The sequence below is a fragment of the Rhea pennata genome, chromosome 3 (assembly GCF_028389875.1).
Source record: "Rhea pennata isolate bPtePen1 chromosome 3, bPtePen1.pri, whole genome shotgun sequence".
Lineage (NCBI taxonomy): Eukaryota > Metazoa > Chordata > Aves > Rheiformes > Rheidae > Rhea > Rhea pennata.
In genome coordinates this window covers 61,401,143-61,415,425 of record NC_084665.1, presented here as the reverse complement: position 1 = coordinate 61,415,425, position 14,283 = coordinate 61,401,143, and the positions used below count along the sequence as shown (strand labels likewise).

At 39.3% G+C, this 14,283-nt stretch overlaps 1 protein-coding gene across 2 annotated transcripts in view; it reads right to left on the bottom strand.

Moving 5' to 3' along the window:
• SNX9 (sorting nexin 9) overlaps positions 1–14,283 on the bottom strand; it is a 64,698-nt gene that overhangs the window by 18,052 nt on the left and 32,363 nt on the right. Inside the window, exons 5-12 of one of the 2 annotated variants that reach the window (XM_062572419.1) lie at positions 10,597–10,780; positions 9,721–9,874; positions 8,268–8,352; positions 7,341–7,466; positions 6,929–7,046; positions 4,349–4,479; positions 2,970–3,073; positions 37–140 (exon numbers count right to left, since the gene is read on the bottom strand). In XM_062572419.1, the coding sequence (XP_062428403.1) occupies positions 37–140; positions 2,970–3,073; positions 4,349–4,479; positions 6,929–7,046; positions 7,341–7,466; positions 8,268–8,352; positions 9,721–9,874; positions 10,597–10,780 (1,006 nt within the window). The remainder of the gene's footprint in view (positions 1–36; positions 141–2,969; positions 3,074–4,348; positions 4,480–6,928; positions 7,047–7,340; positions 7,467–8,267; positions 8,353–9,720; positions 9,875–10,596; positions 10,781–14,283) is intronic. The other variant, XM_062572420.1, reaches the window with a different exon arrangement.

The window sequence follows — 14,283 nt, the reverse complement described above, 5'->3', positions numbered from 1 at the left end:
ACACAAACCACTGCTGAGTTCAGAAGGGACACTTACGCCCTGTACACCGCTTCCAGTGCTCCTGTCCCACTGTCAGAAGCTCTTTAACGCCATCATCCATTGCTTTGGTGAACCTACCCACTGCATCACACTTCTGTTCTCTGTGGCATTTGAAAAAAGTAAAAACAAAAACCAGTTTTAACAAATATATTAGTTTAGTTTAGCTCTAAACATACAAGTGAAATATTTAGCAGTGCAAATGATGTCTTGATAACCACAGAAATAAGTGAGTTCCATGAAATCTTTTCCAACTCTGATGTCAGTGAAATTCCTTCTTTAGATCCAGGCATTTGTCACGCTATTTTTCATCTATTATGTGGACCAGGACTACCATTCTTACTATAGTTCCTTAACTTTAGAAGGCTACTACTATCTAAGTATCCTCTGTGGTGGGATCACAGAATAACAGAAGAATCAAATGCATATCTAGAGCACTAAACATAAGTAAAAGGACCTCACATTGACAGAAAATTAAATGTTAGAATAATGGAAGTAATAAAAATTCATATAACAATGAATAAACAAACTATTCCACATATACCTTTAAGTCTGAAGTAGGGGAATAAAAGGTAATAGACCAGTTTTTCTAAGGAAATAAATATGCATAACTTGTATATGTTGACAATATTAAAAATTCCATCAATACAACACTGTATGCATAGTAATGCTCTTACAACTTTACAAAAGATGCATACATGTTCCAACTGTAATTTTCCATCAGAATTATTCAAACTGCATCAGATCTTATGAATGAAATAAGAAAAAAGGTTTTAATAAAAGGCTTTATTTTCAAGGGTAAAGTTATCTTTTTTGGAAAGAGGGCAAACTATTTAAGAAAAAAATAATCGAAACCATCATAGCTGCACATCCCAATAGACTAACAAGGTGAAACAACTGAATTAGATGGATAAGCCGAAACTGTGCAGTTTTACAGGAGGTAATTCTAACAGGTGGCTGACTTCCAGCAAAGCTGTTCAATAAAGAATAAAGCTCTACGTACAGTCCTCTCTACTGCCATCACTACTACATCTACTCTGATTAGAGATACAGTAAATTGTAAATGGTCACTGAATCCGTATGCTGGAAGTTATCTTGTAGGAAACCAAGTGGGCAAATCACTACCCTCCACCACAATAGTCAACAACAGCATAAAAAAACAGAAAAAAAAGTGCACAGGTAAAGTGATTGGAAAAAGAATGGCCAAAAAGTTCATGCATGAGCTGTTTTTCTTTTCCCTCATCACATCACAAGGTCAGTAGAATTATTAAATGATGATCCAACCAAGCCAGTTAAGAGGTACTGCTTTCTTTTATTTGATTGTTCTGGTGAGATAAGGGCCTGATTTGACAAAATATTGAAATGAAAAGGCTTACTCAAAAATACTTAATGTGATACCAATAATGCCATACAGCTGTGAAGTTTCAAAGATGCAGTAAGCCGTTCTCCTCATTGTACTATTTCCACTCTTCTTGTTTTTCTGAAAATGCTGTACATAATTAACCATTCAAGAAGTTGTCCCATTTTCACCTGAACATTAGCATGCTTCAGATGCAACTTTCTTTGAAGTGAAAGAAACCATGAGATGACTTTTTACGTTACGATATATTTAAATATATATTTAAATATATATACATACATATATATCTAATATATATTTAGAGAGATATATATGAATTAGGAACTGCTTTCCCTGTTCATCCTGAAGTTCTGCTTCAACTAGTCCTTCCTGATTAAAAAAAAAAAAAAAGGTATACAATTACTTCTTTGTTACTATTACTGGTTTAGTATCTATGTATCTGTGACAGAGCAGACTTGCCAAAGGACAGTATAGCTATATCTGTACTTGTGTATATGCTCAGACACACTTTCTTCCTTTCAGAGCACCCTGAAAAGTTCCCAGTCACTGAAGCATCATCTGTATTGCTGAGGTGCAAGAGCCACCCCTGTAATGCTTGTAGTTAGGCCTTCAGTACTGTGCCAGCTCAGGAGCTGATGTCCTCTGGGTATTATTCCTTGCAGGCTGCCTACATGCCCTCATCTTGATTTAGGGTCTAAATGTCTAACAGCACAGGGGCTGCTTGCTCCCTGCCAGCAGCTATCTGTGCCCGACTGCTCCCCAGCACATTTCATGTGCTAGCAGATGCACGCTCCATCACAGCTGCCCAGTTTGCAGTGTGTTTGTGGACCAGCTCCCACACATGCTTCTCAAGGCTGACTGAGTTGGGCCTGGAAGCGGCAAAGTGATGCTACTATGAAATCTGCCTCACTGTTGGCCTCGCTCGACACCATGGAAGTGGTATGTGTATATGCACTATACATACACACACACACCTCTCCATTCATACATCTTTGGCATAGACTTCTGGAAGTAATAACGCATTTAAAAATGAAATTTGATAATTTAAATAACTTCATCTGCAATAACTTACCATGGATTCTAGGCATTAGACTGATTTGGTGCATGCATTAAATACTACAGATATTTTACAGATTTTTTTTTTTTTTGGCCTGATAACCCACCTACAGTTATTTTAAGCTGCTTGGAGAGTCTAGCACATTTTGAAAGTGTTCAGAATAAGGGATAAAAGAACGAAACATACTATTTAACTCCACAAGGTCTGTCAGTGTCCTGTCTTAGCAACTAGTTTTGGTAAGCTTTTTCAGGATCAGCATTCTAACTCTAAACTCAAGAAGATATACATTTTAGAGGAGCTCATTGGTGAGGATGGGAACACCCACACATATCCCCACATTCATATTTTCAAAAACTGAAGAAAATGCCCATTATTCATCTCCACCTTAATAAGCATCTCTTCAAAAGCATGAATACATACATGCGTGCATGCTTGCTATTCAGTTTTATACTTGTAGTTCAGTTTAACATCAATATGGATGCATAACATTCAAGCAAAAAGAAAACACCACCTTACATTTCGACCATGTCCAAGTCAGGAGCTTCTGGCTCCATTGTAGAAAAGATCATAACTCCTACAGTCTCATCTTTTTCTGCCTTTCTCTTTCCTGTTTTCCACTCCTTGAGGAAGTAAAAGAAAAAAAAATCACCATTGCTATTCATCCACCTTTAAATACATAGACCTAAGCAATGAATGTAACTTCTAGAACAATTAAGCAATAGTCTGCCCACACATTAAAGCCTTTTAGATGAAATAGTTTCAGTGGGGCCAGAGTTTTAGAGTTTCCATCCCTCCTTCCTGTGGACTTTGTTTTCTAGATCCTAAGGTGAACAGAACTGTCTTGTATATTACTGAAGTACAGAAAAGCAATTTTATTCAGCTTTAATTGCACATGTGATAATGTTGACATTAGAAGCTAATCCAGAAGATCATGAGACTGTTACTCAATTGCCATATTAAATTCCTAGTAGGAACAGACAGGAAAAAAAAAGCTAAAAATTCCAGATGTATTGCAACATCAGTTCTGTTTATATCACCTCCTAAGTTAGCTAGATCCTATGAACGACTGACTAGCTAGCAGAGTTATGTAACTCTGCTCTGGCCATCCAAATAGTCCGTCACCAGGACCATTGCTTACTATGTTGCTAAGCGCTTACTTACAGAATTACAAAATAATTCAGGTAGGAAGGGACCTCAGGAGGTTCAGTCCAAACTCCTGGTCAAGTAGGGTCAGCTGTGAGGTGAGACCAAGTTCCTCACAGCTTTGCCCACTTGGATTTTGAAAATCTCCAAGGATCATTTTATTTCTCAAGCAAAGTCTATATATATTTAAAAGTATGCGATGAAAACAGTTTTCTTGTTCTTTCTTCATTACTAAATCTCCAACTCTGTTACCAATTTGGGTCTTAATCATGGAGAAACCATTATTTACAGAAGGTGAAGATGGTAAACCTCTAGAAAAACATATAGGAAAATGATTTATAACAGGAAAATTGAAGAGGGGCTGTTATATCAGACAAGACCATAGTTAGCAAAGCTGTACCAGAAGACTTTAGTAGCCAATAAATTCAATAGATTTGGATCACAGCAACAGTCAAAGGAGTTCTTATAATTGCTCTCCTTTCTATTGAAGGACACAAAAGATTGGAAACGAAATTGCTTTAAAGAAACTCCTGTCTGTTAGGACAGCAAGTTAACATTTCACAAAGCAAGTTTATTTCTCATTTTAATCAATGAGTTAAGTATACTAAATCCAGCATTTTGCAGCTCTTCATTCCTGCCCACTGGGGGGCAGACAAACCAGACAACTATAAAACTGAACTGTCTGAAAAGGGTGATGGTGGTAGAAAACAATTCCTCATTTCTGATCTTTTTGTGTGAACATTATTTCCTACCTTTTCATCTCGGAAATTGAGAAATTGCTGGAAAACTTCACTTTCTGAAACAACAGGATGGCGACACATTCTTGTCATCCAAGCTTGCAGCCTCTCCATACGCATTTTGATAAATTCTTCTTCAAAGCGTCCTATAACACATTGAACAAAGATTGTTAAATTTCCAGTTTATTAACCTCAGGGCTTTGTTTGTTTTGTTTTTTGCTTTAATTAAACAGGACCTGTGATTTATCTGGTGAGTTGTCACAATGAATACAGAATTTACATGAAAAAAAACATTATCTGGACAAATCAGAAGAGCCTTAAAATACAGTATATTGATTACTGCAGAGAGAACTGCTCATTTTAAAGATGATCAAGAAATACTAAATCCTTACAATCTCCACACCCAATCTGGATCAGTTGCCGGGGATGGGAGAGTGGGGAAAAGGAGCACTTTTGGATGAAAAACAACATATTCAGGTGACCCAAGAGAGAAGTTAGACACAGTCTCAGAATGTAGACATCTTATAGACAGAGTTTATTCAACCCTTTGGTCAAGATGATGCTCAGAAGAGTTAGAGAAAAGGAACGTTAAGTCCTAGCTAACAAGATGCTAACAAAGCACGTGAAACTGTACTCTGCTCAAATACGAATAGCAGATTCAAAAAAGCAATACCTTCCATAAATACATTTCTTTATAGGTAAATGGATATGTCAGAAAAATAACAAAAAACTTGATAAATCATATGTGCAAACTGAATAGTATGCATACATGTAAGACTCAATAATATATTTCTTTTCTAGTGAAGAGATTTAGCACAAACTGTTTTAAAAGTAGGTAACCAAAAGAAATATTTCTACCAGTACTGTTTCTCCACTGTATTTAGAAGAATCTTTCAATTTTAGCACAAACTGGGTCCTCTTGAAAGAAGGACAATGCTTCTTGAAGAAGCATTTCTAATTTAAAAAATGCACTATGTTGGACTTCTAAAGTGTACAGTGAATAGGATGTATCTGAAAGAGATGAGAGATTCCGCTAGCACACCAACTGTTCCAGTTTCCACAGCAGGCTAGAGGGCAAAACTTGAACACATGTACTCTCTCAATATAATCTCACCGTATAGTTACTATGGCAGCAGCTCACAAGAGGTGTGTCCCTCCCCCCTTTTTTTAATTGCAAATCAGGAAACTGGCAAAACTACAGCCAATGAAAAATTAAACGTTGGTACAAGCATACTTCCTGCAGATTAGCTAGTGAAACAAAACAGACACTATAGAAGAAAGAGTGTAATATTTGGAACTTGTAATCTAGTCATTAGGCATATCACTACCAGCAAAATCATGATCATCCTCTGAGCAAAGCCAATCTATTTGCATGGAATCCAAGACTAATGGGCAGAAAAAGACACTTTTCTAGACAGTCTTCAGAAACAAGCCTCCCAAACAAAATGAAAGATTCATTCCATTTTTCAAAGAAAGCTGCTTCTACCATCCCTAAAAAAGGGGGGGGGGACGGGAGAGCAAGTTTTTTTGGCACAAGACTAACAAATCAGCTTCTCCCGTTGAGATGCCAAACTCAGTCTTTTATGATACAGTTACAATGAAATCTGGAGACCCTATCAGGTCTTCAGATTTCTTTTTTTAGTTGACATGCACACATGTAAGTAAATACTGGTGAATTCTAAATATGAGGCCAGCTAAGGGGAGGAAGTCACTTCCTCACTTTTCAGTTTCCTCGGCATTTATCCCAGCATTTACATCAATGCTTAGCTTTCTTCAAACACAGTAGAGCTGTTGCATTTATAGTGATGCCCACAGACACATGATTGGCTACATGCCAGCTTTTGTATATTTGGTTTTGGCTGGTTGTCTTAAATGCTGTGTAAAAATCTTATCAGAAAACACACAAGTGGAAATAGCAGAAGTAATGCATTTTCCTCCTATAGGTGCCCAATCTTCTCTTCACAAACACTCTAGCATATCCTTGTAAAAGGATAACCAGAGACCACTGAAAAAACACACATTCTCCCAGACACTCAGTGCAGTGGCTGAACTCATGAATGTTTAAGAGTTCAATCCCACTTTCCCCTTCAGAGAGTTTGATCAAGCTGAACTAACATCAGATGTGGCAGAAAATTATACAAATGAAAAATACTTTTTAATCAAGTATCAAGAAAAACAGCTGCAACCTTTTTGTTAACAACAAAACAAAAGGTTTGTCATGGACTAAGATCCTCCCTTTCCTCCAGAAAAGGCAGAAGAAATGAAACCAGTTTTCCAGGTAATCAGCAAACACAGAACATAATATTCATTACTGGAGAGAAGAGATGATTTTTTTTTTCTTTTCTGTAATAAATAGGGTTTTCTTAATCACTAGATTAGATTAGAGGACTAAATCTGAATTCTGAAATATGTTCCTGTTGGCCATGTTCTGTTATCAACAGACCTTCATATCTCATCATCAATTCTGAATAGTGAAGATTCTTTTATAACTTCTCTAAACATAATGAAAAAAAGAAAACAGTAAGGAACAGTGAAATCACGCACAAAAGTGATCTCTATTTCTCATCCCATGAATTCACAACTGGGAACACTTACCTGTTACTTGCTTGTCTGGAAGAGATGGGATTGGAATGGCTAATCCAAATTTAACCAGGAGACGCTCATATAACCAATCAAAGTGCTTGTATCTGTGGTTGACAGACCGATTAGTGTTCTGTAAAAGAAACACAGCTCTAAATTTTCACAGGCTTCTACAGAGAGTGATATGAAGCAAGGGTGTCCAAAATAGTAAACTTAGATTTAAGTTACATAATAACTTGTAATTACATTCCATAATGACAGAAGAATTGGAAACAGAAAAAAACCAACAAAAAACCTAACTCTTTAAAAACAATGTGACAGCTATCACTTATTGTTACAATCTAGCTACCAATTTACACAAGCTATATTATGTGTAAAGTGACCTCTGTAGCTATGAGAGAGAATATCCTGTTTCAGACACACTTACAGTGCAGGTCAGCTGATATTCAATGTAGCTCTTGAGACCATACATTTTGGAACCTTTTTTGGGATCTGCCACGACACAGTCAAAAGTAGAGGTAGGATAAACCCACATTGGGCCATAATCACCAATCTGTCAGGAATTGCAAACATTATCTTTATTATAAATACATCATGTTGTACCAGGCGCAAACAAGAATATAAACATTTACATGAAAGAAGCCCGTTTTGAAAATTGAGATCCTAACTCCCTCCATTAGAAAGTTTCTGTTCATTTTAGTGAGAGTTTGAGACTCAAATATTACCAGATCTCTTTTTAAGGCGTACTCCTAAGTTTCTCCTACAAGGATACTGCAGCAGTGAACTGCTGGGAGACAGACACTGCTGCAGATCGCTACTTATTACTACTTTTACTTAGAATATCCAATACCCAGAACAGTCTATTAATTAGCTCAGAAAGCAACCTGACCATCACAACTGCAAACTTCTGTTAATGTAGCTCCTCTGTATGAGATAACTATCATGACAGCTGATAGACAGTGTATGCATCTACTCTCCCTACTTAGCCCTCTCCCCTAATAAGGCTCATTTTCATGATCATAAGTAATGTAGATCAGCTGTCCAGCGAGAGATAAATAGTATTAAAAACAAAAAGATTCCCAGCACACATGGAAAAAGCAAGGAGTTAAGACTTGACCCTAAAAAATCCCTTAGCGGTACAGGATTCTGAAACATGGTCTACCATGACTTGACATGTTTAAATGGCATACAATTCTCTTACGACAGTTCTGTTTTTAACTGTGTGTTCTGTACCAGTTTCTTCTGACATACATGTAAAAGACTCTGGGGCTAAAAGTTAAGGTGGGAAAGAAAGGGAAAGAAGGGGAAGGAAAAAAAAAACAAACCAAACAAAACCACACACACACACACTTACTATTATGGGAATCTTTTCTTTGGGTTTTGCTAGCTGCTTTGCCAACAGATACTGTTCCATCCCAGGTTTTGCAAATCCAGGAAATCTAACCAAAGAAACCAAGCAATTAATTTATTTTTCATTCTCCCTCCTTTGACTTACGCAGAATTCCCAGCCACTTTATATAAACACATCTTAGTATTTCTCAAGTATAGAGAAGAATTATCCCAGGTGAAATACGTGCTAAATGTGGATTTAACAACTAGCAATTTGCGTCTCAAAAAGCAGAAAAGCTTAAGAAACAGGAATTAACAGGAAACTTAGCAATATCTGTCACTCCATCAGAGCCCACTCCCAGCAGGGGTACATATGCACATACGCACACACACCCCTGCCTATTTCAGATGATGAGAATTCAATCACCTGAAAGAACAATGAATTATAAATTCATTAAGTTCTTCCTATAAACTCATTAAGTGCTTCTAAACAACATAAACACTAACATCCTGCAAGTCCACACAGAAGGGCTCACAGAAGACAAGGATTGGTTCTCCTTCTTATTAGAATACTTACCCTTTGATATACTACCAATCTACCGTTAGCTCGCAGAAACATCAGATGTAAAGTAGGGCTTCACAGAACTATGCTCCTGAATGAGGTATGTTTATGCTGGTCATACTACATGGATTTGCAACAAGTAGATGCCACAGTGACACAGTAATACTGTTGCAAAACCAGACAAAACTTCCACAGATGAACAGAGTCTGTTGCTGCATGACAAGTCCTAAAGTTCAGTTACACACCTCAGGAGACAGTTATTCTACTATCATTTTCTGTTCTTTCACTCATTTTAAGATTACTGAACAGTAGCTTCTCAGACTGGTAACAGTTACAAAATAAACAAATCTTAAGTTATGAGATAATACTAGCATAAATACTAGAAAAGCTTTGTCCTGTTGTAAGGTTTTTTGTTTTTTTAAATTTTAATCTACCAATCATGGGGTGGGGAGAGAGGGGCAGGGAAATCAAGCTTCCTATGACTCAAGGATCAGCCTGGGCTGATGCACCAACACAGGAGAACAGAACTGTCTCCTACTTCCGGCAACTCAAACTGGCAGTGAACTCTGGGCAGCATGGCTGATTAGCTTTGCTATATCTACAAGCCACCCATCAGCTTTCCCTCAGCACATACAGAGTGCTAAAGAGGGCTAAATTTTAAAGAACAGTGGGAGAAGTTCAGACCCTATAGAAACAGCATTTGACTGTCTGTTATGCCTCCAAAATATACAGTTATGTCATGCACTCCATGAATTTATCCTCTCTGATCACTTAGGGGCAGTGCTGAATTACAAACCCATCTCCACCTCAAACTGGTAATATTTCCATTGCCTATTTCTAGTAGATTGAATGGAAACACACTTCCACAACTCAAATTCCAGTTCTCCTTAGTGTATACACATTTGTCCCACATTACTTGTTAAGTGGTAACTTCATAGCAGCTGCACGAGAGTTTGCACGCTGGGGCCCCCCAGCCTCTGATGGCTCAGTCTCCTTGTAACCGAGATAAGATGGTGAAGTTGATTTTGGGTCATCCCAGTCATCATCCCAATCATCGTCATCAGCAGCTGCTAAAGCACAGAAGAAGGAAAAAAGAAAAGTTAGATTTTTTTCTTTACAAAAAGGAAGCAGCCACCTCAGCATTCATACACTAATGATCAACAAGGTGAAGATATTAAGCACTAACTCACAGCCTCATATTTTCTGATTCTTTATCAGTTATTCCCTTCACCTGCCTTTTCAAAACACAGCTTATAGGACACTGCACTAGAAATCCACTGAGGGGAAAAAAAATTGCTGGTGTGTTAAAACAAATCCTAGAGTGTTCCATATTCATACAGTTCAGGTTAGCATTCCCCAGATTTAAGTTCTCTTCATTTAAACCTTAACAAAAAAGGTGAGGAAGCTTTCTGAGAGACTAGCTAGTACTTCAAATTTAGAGATTAGATCAGGCCTCTTCACAGGCCTGAGGACACAAATTTAAGGGTGTGCATTTTCAGAGTTCTTCTCATGCATGTTGAACATGCCTGGGAATTGATCATTTATGTGCAAGACTGGCTTGCCAAATCTCCATGCAGGTTTGATGTGCATGTTCTTGTATATCACCTGAACTCTTTTTTTTTCCTCTAATTGAAAAACATTACTTTAGTAGCCTGTTTACCCAAATGGTGATTTGCTAACAGTAAGTTTTTCAGTTTTATAAATCACATTCTGTAGTTAGGAAAGGTTAGGCAGTTCCCACATCTATTGCTCATCTATTCTAATTTATTCAAAAATAAAAGTATTAGCATACCTGGTCCTTGATATGCCTGTGGATGACCAAATGCCGCTGCTGCTTCCCAGTTATTTGAAGCACTGTTTCTCTGCCCAGCTGTGCTTTCAGGTTTTGTTACCCAGCTATCACCAGCGTTTCCATTATCCCAGTTCCCAGACTTCCCAGCGTTCCAGCTTGACCAAGGATCATTGGCATTGTTTACCTACATTATAGGAGACAAATAGGAGACAAAAATGAAGAAAATGCTGAAGAAAGCAGAGGTGATATACTTTCTTCTCGGAGCTTTTGCTCCCCTGCTGATAGGCTACAAATCTGCATGCAGCACTTCACTGGTTTGGTTTAGGAGCAGCAGCTCAGCCTCAAGTCCACTGCATTTTTAAGAGCTGTGTAGCACCTCGAAGGCCTGATAAGCTTTTCAGTAATGTGACACTAGTACATACTTAGTAATAGTGTTCCATCTCCTTAGGGAAATCAAATTACTTCTTCCAACAACATTATAAAGCACCTTACCTACAGTAATTACTTTACGCTAACATCAGAAGTTTGGTGCACATGACCTATCATACACACAAATTTGCACAGTCAGAAGTCAATGACTAAGACTTTATTGAATGCTTTATTTTACTAGAGTGAGATTAGTGGCTTCGTTAGAAGCAAACTATAAGTCTCCCATCTATCACTGTTGGTGTGACAGTTCAGGAGTTGTGCCCAGCAACCTGTTCGACTTCCTTACCAGGGGTTACCTCATTTACAGCAGAGATGAGGGAAGGAAACAATCATCTCAGAGAACAGAGCCCAGCATCTCCCTGTAAACTTACTCCCTCAGCACAAGCTTCTGACAAAGGTAATCATATTTACCCTTCAGCTGATGCTGCTGTGGAGGTGGAAACCTCAGGGAAAGCGTGTACAGCAAATATGTCTCAAACTACTACATCAATTTGTCAAAGTTTATCTGTCAGTACATTGGATTAATAGCTTAGCATCCTGCTTGGCTCTTTTTGCTTTTAACACTACACTTTGAAAATGCATTGACTATTTAAGTGTATTCCACTCCAGACATTTTAGCTGGCAGTAAGGAAAAACAACAAATCAAAACCCACATACCCAAAGTGTAGAAGGAAGGAGGAGGAGAAGGGGAAGGAAAGCAAACAAAGTCTACAAAGCTTGTCTTGTTCAGCAAAGGGAGAAATTCTGAGTTTTGCAAAAAGAAAAGCCCTCAAGACCTACAGAAATCAGTGCACTATCCTTATGTAGTAGCATCTCACAAAAGGTAAATCTAATAGTAATTAATTGCTATTAGATGATAAAATTTCCATGAAATCTGGAGCATTTGCTAGAACAGAACTTTTAAAAAACTCACTAAAATCTATGTTAGTCCTCTCAAACACTGCAGAAGAATTGAATGATTGTTTCTTCTACAAAAAACCCAAACACAGCAAGTTCACATTCTATTCCCCCCTATCCCACATTCTCCAATTCGTATTTCAGTTTACAGACAAGTCTATTTCTCTACAAAATCTGAGTACAATCTGGTTCATTATGTGGATTTGAAGCATTCTCTTGTAAGCAAAAAAAAAAAAAAATAAATAAAAAAGCCTTGTTTGTGCAACAAATAAGTGTTCAGAAGGTAAACATTACAAGTGTTTTTTGGCATTCAATCTGTTTAAAAGACAAAAACCCAACTACTTTTACAGATTTTTAGATTTAAGGCTGCAATTACGATTTTCCTTTAGATCCTTTGGTTGAGAAGGAAAGGATTAGAGAACTTCTGGGCAGGCTAGGCATCCACAAATCCATGGGCCCAGATGGGATGCACCCACAGGTACTGAGGGAGCTGGCGAATGTTACTGCCAAGCCGCTTTGCATCATTTTTGAAAGGTCCTGGAGAACTGGAGAGGTGCCTGAGGACTGGAAGAAAGCCAGTGTCACTCCAGTCTTCAAGAAGGGCAAGAAGGAGGATCCAGGCAACTATAGGTCGGTCAGCCTCACCTCCATCCCTGGAAAGCAGATAGAATAGCTCATTCCGGATGTCATCTCCGGACATACGGAGGAGAAGGTGATCAGGAGTAGTCAGCATGGATTTACCAAGGGGAAATCCTGCTTAACCAATCTGATAGCCTTCTATGATGGAATGACTGGCTGGGTAGACGAGGGGAGAGCTGTGGATGTTGTGTACCTTGACTTAAGCAAGGCTTTTGACACTGTCTCCCATAACATCCCCCTAAGCAAGCTCAGGAAGTGTGGGTTAGATGAGTGGACTGTGAGGCAGATTGAGAACTGTCCGAAAGGTAGAGCTCAGAGAATCGTCATCAGTGGCCTGGAGTCTAGTTGGAGGCCTGTGCCTAGTGGCGTCCCCCAGGGCTCAGTACTGGGTCCCATCCTGTTCAACTTATTCATCAATGACCTGCAAGAGGGGACAGAGTGCCTCCTCAGAAAGTTTGCTGATGATATGAAGCTGGGAGGAGTGGCTGACACACCTGAGGGCTGTGCTGCCATTCAGAGAGACCTGGAGAGGCTGGAGAGCTGGGCAGAGAGGAACCTCATGAGGTTCAACAAGGGCAAGTGCAGAGGGTCCTGCACCTAGGAAGGAATAACCCTAGGCACCAGTACAAGCTGGGGGCTGACCTTCTGGAGAGCAGCTCTGCAGAGAAGGACCTGGGAGTGCTGGTGGATGACAGGTTGACCATAAGCCAACAATGTGCCCTTGTGGCCAAGAAGGCCAATGGTCTCCTGGGCTGCACTGGGAAGAGTGTTGCCAGCAGGTTGAGGGAGGTGATCCTGCCCCTCTACTCAGCCCTGGGGAGGCCTCATCTCGAGTACTGTCTCCAGTTCTGGGCTCCCCAGAACAGGAGAGACATGGAGCTACTGGAGAGAGTCCAGCGCAGGGCTACGATGATGATCAGAGGGCTGGAGCACCTGCCCCTATGAGGAACGGCTGCGAGAGCGGGGCCTCTGTAGCCTAAGGAAGAGAAGACTGAGGGGGGATCTTATCAATGTGTACCTGAAGGGAGGGTACAAATTCTTTTCAGTTGTCCCATGTAACAGGACAAGAGGCAATGGGCAGAAATTGAAGCACAGGAAGTTCTGCCTGACCGTGAGAAGGAATTTCTTCCCTGTGAGAGTGATGGAGCACCAGAACAGGTTGCCCAGAGAGATTGTGGAGTCTCCTTCTCTGGAGATCTTCAAGGCATGCCAGGATGCAACTCTGTCTAACATGCTCTAGGTGACCCTGCTTAAGCAGGGGGGTTGGATGAGATGATCTCCAGAGGTCTCTTCCAACCTTACTGATTCTATGATTCCTCAATGCTAAAAATGTCAAAACAGTCCTAACAATAAGAACAACACATTTTGTCCACCACTTACTAGAAAAATGAATACTCTTTTCTATTAGACATAGCTGTACTTATGCTGACACATTGCTGTTCTACAAATTTACTTTAAGCTAATAATTTAGTTCTGTTAAAGAGCTCTGCTTTATTTTTTTTCCCAAAATATTGTCTTTTTACAGCCAGACTTCGCAGGCAACATCAAACCTCTGTAAGACCTGAAAACGCTTGAGACCTACATCATTGAAATCATATGGCAGCAGCTCTTTATACCCAGAGTCAGGTAATTCAGTTGGATACATGCAAATGACACTTCCCCAGGAGCTGGAGATGAAGGCCAAGGCTTTGCATGGTGGGGAATCACTATTTGGAAGAATGG